General features: G+C 37.1%; 1 protein-coding gene across 1 annotated transcript in view; it reads right to left on the bottom strand.

Annotated features, from left to right (window-relative positions):
• Positions 1-4,039, bottom strand: part of LOC107754512 (macrophage erythroblast attacher-like) — a 6,275-nt gene extending 2,236 nt beyond the window's left edge. Inside the window, exons 1-7 of the mRNA XM_016570988.1 lie at positions 3,971-4,039; positions 1,764-1,880; positions 1,575-1,697; positions 1,284-1,360; positions 1,042-1,150; positions 760-893; positions 354-549 (exon numbers count right to left, since the gene is read on the bottom strand). Of these exons, the coding sequence (XP_016426474.1) occupies positions 354-549; positions 760-893; positions 1,042-1,150; positions 1,284-1,360; positions 1,575-1,697; positions 1,764-1,880; positions 3,971-4,039 (825 nt within the window). The remainder of the gene's footprint in view (positions 1-353; positions 550-759; positions 894-1,041; positions 1,151-1,283; positions 1,361-1,574; positions 1,698-1,763; positions 1,881-3,970) is intronic.
• Positions 4,040-5,666: the final 1,627 nt, after the last annotated feature.

Genomic DNA, 5,666 nt, shown 5'->3' with positions numbered 1-5,666 from the left:
AGAAGAATGGCAGATAATTGCCAAATGATGATGATCAAAGCTTGTCGCATCAAACAAAAAAGACTTGAGGCTATAAAGGTGCCTCAGCTAAATATTTAGTTAAGGGTATGAATACTTATGCAATGTACTTATTTCAGTTTTTTTTTTATTTTTATAAATTTACAAAGTTGTGACAATTCTGTTTTTCCTTTGTCAATATGGTGTATGGAGTGTAGATTGATGTGGAAAAAAAGTAATTTAAAGCAGTTTAACATAAGGCAGCAACATAACAAAACGTGAAAAAATGACTTTTGCAAGGCACTGTATATACAGAGTACTGAAGAGCAGAACACAAAACTAGCTTCAAAACTCACATTGTATCCATAAACATAGCCATTAGGCAGCATCATGGGTGGGTTGTTCTCATTCATGACCTCGCCAGAGATTTTGCACACCAGCCTTGAGTTTGCACAGTGGGCCATGGGAAGAGGTTGAGCCAATTTGTTCAGTGACTTACTGCAGACAGGACAGTCTGGGTTTTTGGAAGTGCCATCATCTTTGTAACACTGCCTGTAAACTTGGAATTAAAGTTAACAACTACTCAACAACTTGATTTAAGAACCATTAACAGTCATTTAAAATAATGACCCTTGTTTCTATTGTCACTGTATGTTGAAATCGCCCAATATTACTCAAAATCCTGAGTTTCATAAATTATCTGGCTAGACATGCAAACTGAAAACCCTAAGGATGGTGAATGTTTTTCTGCAGAGAGGATACGGGGTTTTGATGGCAGACAGCCCTGCCTGCAGGGTAATGGTAAACACAGAGTTGTTCCCCAGCTGGTGTAATCTGTAGTTGTCATATCTGAACTGCTGGATCAGCATTTTCCAGCGAGCTGGATCCAAAAGATCCTGGGAGAAAAGACAAGAAATGTTACGGACCACTGAACTTGTACCTGCTACGATGGCATATTCAGAAACAATTAATGATCAATATCAAAACAGTTCCTTGGAGTGGTAGAAACATTTCAGATAATATAGAAACAGAAAGGCAATTTACCTTATACGGTGAAATGTGCGTGTCTGAGGGAAACGCCAGCATGCCCATCACTTGCCGTACCTCGTCCAATTGCCCTCCTTCTGCTTGGCTGAAGTGTTTGCGTGCATGTCTAAAGGACATTCATTTTGATTTAATAACACCAACTATGATTTGTTTAACAATAAATTCAAGTAATTCAGAGAAACTTGGAATCGCAGTCATGTCCAGCCATGAAGACCTACCATAAAAAAAAAATCTCATACCTTACTGCGTCCATCCGTTTGTTTTGTCGAATGAGTTCAATAAATTCCTGGATCCTTAAACTGAACTCCAAACAGCTCTGGAAATAGGGACATATTTCAACAAAACTGAATAAACTTTACCTTTTAAATTGCATCGTTTTCAGGCAATGACAAAATGAAAAATGAAATGTAAGCCAATGAAAACCCAGACTGCAAGAAATATAACCACAATGTGGCTCCATTAAAACACCAGTACATATTTGAAAACAGCAAGAGAGAGAAAAACAAACCCAGATGAACCCAGTTTCTTACTTTCATTTTCCGTAAGCGAGACTTGTTATCGTGGCACCAAGCCAGACAGGTAGCCGTTTCCTGATGCTCGAGAGATTCTTCAACTTCTTTTGCAGTAAGAAACATTTCTATGTTGACCAAATCCTACAAAGACAAAACATCATATGAGAAACGCATCTTACTCGCTGCACAGAAAAAGTGGAGACGCACCTCAATCCCGCTTTGTCTGGCTAGCTTGACTGCGGTGTTGTAGTAGCCACAGCGTAGTAAGTGCTCCACCATCATGCGGTCCATGCGCTTCTTCTTCCAAACATTAACAGAAGACAATCAAAAGTCTTATGAGTTCAGAATGACATAAGGGTGAGTAAATAATAACAGAATTTTAATTTTTCAGTGAACTATGCCTTTAAGCATTCAGTATAAATGAAAATGTAAAGGAACAGTCACTAGTTCAATCTCATTGTTACAATTACTTAATTATTAATTTCTTTTGTGTTTATATATATATATATATATATCGGTTTGGCAGTAAGCAAACATTCTTGACTAAAAAAGGCTTAATTTTGAAGATTCCCCAATTAGTTTTTATCTTCCACATGGCACAAGTAAATAAAGTATGACATTAATACATTAAGTAGTTAGTTCCAGATGTCTAACAATGGTGCATTGTGTTCTTTCAGCTGTCCATTTGAGAGAAAAGGTCATAAAGGTGGACATGATCATTAGGCCATGTACCGCAGCTGTGGAAGAAGCAGAGATGCATAAACCTTCAATCTTATCTCTCAGCATCCGCCAGTTTATTTTGATCAGGCCATCTGTCACCTTGCAACCAGGGCAGATAAGTAGTATCAACATTTGCAATGCTCCATTCATGTACAGATGTTTTAGAGTAGATAAACACTCTACATCAGTCAATGCTATTATTGCAGCTTTAACCTTTATTGGATTACAAGGTGCAACCTAATTTGGCAGCGAGAAGTGAATGCGAGCCAGAATATACGCAAACGATTGAAAAAAGCACCGATGCATAAATGAGCCGACAACTAAGCCAAACCAAATCATACCGTATCAAATATTTCATTTCAATTTTAAGATATTGATTTCTTTCATTATCAAACAATAGAAGATAAACTACTGTTAATCTATCTATGCCTATACACATAACTTAACAATACAAATGTCAAAACCTGACTGTCAAAAAGACAAATGTATTCCTTTACAGCTGTACACTATTACACAATTTGCTTGTATAAATAAATGCCCATTTTAATGATTTATGACTCTCTAAAATATTACAAGAATCAGTGCCTTCCAAAAAAAAAAAGAACTGGCCCACACATTTACATTTTATTTATAATTCCATAATAGATTTTGCACAAAAAGAATATAGTGACTAGTTCATATGTTTAGATCATGATGCAATGATCAAGAAGGTACTGGAAATCATTCCCAAAGCTGCAAGACAAGCTCAGATGCAACATGCCCTTGACACAGCAGTGAAGACCATATATTATTGACATTCAGTGTGCGTGTACATAAACAGGCGTCAGTTTACAGGCGATCCATGAGCTAATCGGGTTACAAAGCATTCAACTCATCATTAAACGATTCACGTGAGCATTCATCCAAATCGACGCTATCAATCGGGAAAAATCTGTGACGCAGAGAACAAAGGTGCTGTATGCCAACCATTAAATAATAAGCCCCTCATCGAGAACCCACACCTGAGCTATAAACGTGCTAACAGCTGCCACTGATCAACACAACATGATGCAATATCATCCTAATATAGTGCACAAATCGCATGCATACCGAGCTCTGGTCACCATTGACGTGTGTGTGTTCCCCCAGCATTTATCCAGACACACGAAAACCATGCTGTCTGGATCATAGCCTCAGAGAAGACAGCGTTCAAATCGAAATCAAACGCATATACGAGACTGACCAGTACTCGATTATAAAGTAGCGTGTTACTACTATCCGCGTCGTTAACGATTCTCGTCAATCTGCCTTCAACTGCATTGCTCGCTGGTTACACTAGTGGACAAACCTGTGATGGGATAAAACAGCGCCTGATAAAATAAGACTGTCGGAACGCAAGGGTGACAGGCATCAGACTGACATTATTCGTCTTTATTGCTCTCATTTATATATCCGTCGATATATAACCGTACAGCCGATGTCACTCACTGCTCGACAGTTTGCGATCACCTCGGCAAGATCTGTTTGTGTGAGACTTGTTTTGCTAAGTTATCTAGCCCTAGAGCTAACCAGTTAACTGTCTAAATGCAGTCACATAACTTACTTTCCATCTGATCGATCGTTTCCGTTAGACGATCTGTTATGACGGTTATATAACGCAGACGGGATCTGTTCGACTGCACGTTTAGAGTATGGAGAAGAAAGGCTTGACAGACCTTTAAAGTTGGGTATTCCTGCACCTTTAGGGCCATAGAGAGTTGAGCTGCTGTCTCCTGCACCGCCATCTTGCTTTGGGGAAACTACAAGCTCATGGAGCGGTTGTTCGTCTTCTTCTCGGCTTTGGTCTTCATGCGGCAATGAGGCTAGACTGCTCCATACTGCCTCCTAGTGTGACGGTGCGGATCAGAATCTTCACTAAGCTAGTCTGTTTTTGTTTTTGCTTGAAAATATGCAATCTTTCAATTAAAAACAACTGCTAATGCAACATGTATGTTATGTAGCATTTTCGTGGTTAAAAGGCCTTTAATTTCAAATGGCTACAGATATAAGTGATACAGACATAAGAGCGTAGTTTTTGTGTGGACTGTTTTAGGGGACTCTTTAAAGGGGTCATATGATGCTGCTAAAAATAACATTATTTTGTGTATTTGGTGTAATGAAATGTGTTAATGCGGTTTAAAGTAAAAAAAAACAGTGGGGGCGTGTTAGAACGAGCCGTTTTAGGTAGGCGTGGTTGACTCTTAACTTTTATAAAGAATATCTCTTTGGATTTGAGACTTTAGTCTTTGCAACTTTACAGATCTTCTTTATGCACCAAGAGCTTGTAACACTCCAAAGAGAAAGGAAACATTTAAATCGCATCATATGACCCCTTTTTATTTGTTTATTTGTTTGCTTATATATTTATTTTTGTAAAATGGTCTTTTGTTCTATCATCCACATGCAAAGTTGGTTGATAACATAAGTGCAATAAAGTAACAGCCTAGTTAACAATTACTTGTATACATAGGATATATAATGTATATTAGATTATTTAGGCACTTATAGACTATAGTTTGAAAGAATGTTCTAATTCAACATGCCATGGGAAGTCAATCTAACTTTACGTTTTCTTATATTGATATTGTTTATTTCTTACTCCTTAACAGTTCATCAGGCTCTTAATTATTTAATCTATGCCATCTCTTAGAATATTTGAAGACATTTTGAAGGTTTTTCCATCACTCATCATTAGAACCCATTTTATACATGGCTCTCCATTCTGACTTGTACTTGCTCTTATGAAAATGTACCGTAGTTCTTAGCATGTTATAATAAGTCTAGCCTATTGATCCTATTGATCTTTTTTTTAATTAATCTATATAGCATTATGAAAAACAACAGCCTGCATATTTAACAATAGGGAAAAATCTATTCCCTTAACAGATTATCTATTATAAAATCTAGAAGTTAGACAAAATTTACCACAATAAATAAGCCTACAATAGGATACTCCACCAAAAATGGGAATTTTCTTTTCATTTACTATATCTCTATGAGTGCATATAATGCAAGGGGATAATAATTCAAAAGTTGATGCTCAAAAGTCACACAAAGCAATCAGGACGGTAATCCATTTGACCCCCAGTGGATGAATCAAAGTCTTCTGAAGCGAAACTAGGTGTGTGTGAAACAAATACTAATATGCTTAAGGTTACTGTTCACTTGCATTATATGCACTCGCAGAGATGGATTATTTTTCTAAAAAACATTTGTGTTCATCTGAAGAAAGAAGGTTATATACATCTTGGTATCCCTTTAAATATCCATCTTAGCACTTTTTGGGTGCAGTATCCCTTTAAATATTTCTTATAGTGTAAGATTGTGGTCTCAGATGACCAAGTATATGATGGCAGCAAATGATTACCATGG

The sequence above is a fragment of the Sinocyclocheilus rhinocerous genome, unplaced genomic scaffold (genome assembly GCF_001515625.1).
Source record: "Sinocyclocheilus rhinocerous isolate Xijiao unplaced genomic scaffold, SAMN03320098_v1.1 scaffold50, whole genome shotgun sequence".
Classification (NCBI taxonomy): domain Eukaryota; kingdom Metazoa; phylum Chordata; class Actinopteri; order Cypriniformes; family Cyprinidae; genus Sinocyclocheilus; species Sinocyclocheilus rhinocerous.
The sequence above is the reverse complement of the archived record's forward strand: the minus strand, read 5'-3'. Positions and strand labels throughout refer to the sequence as shown.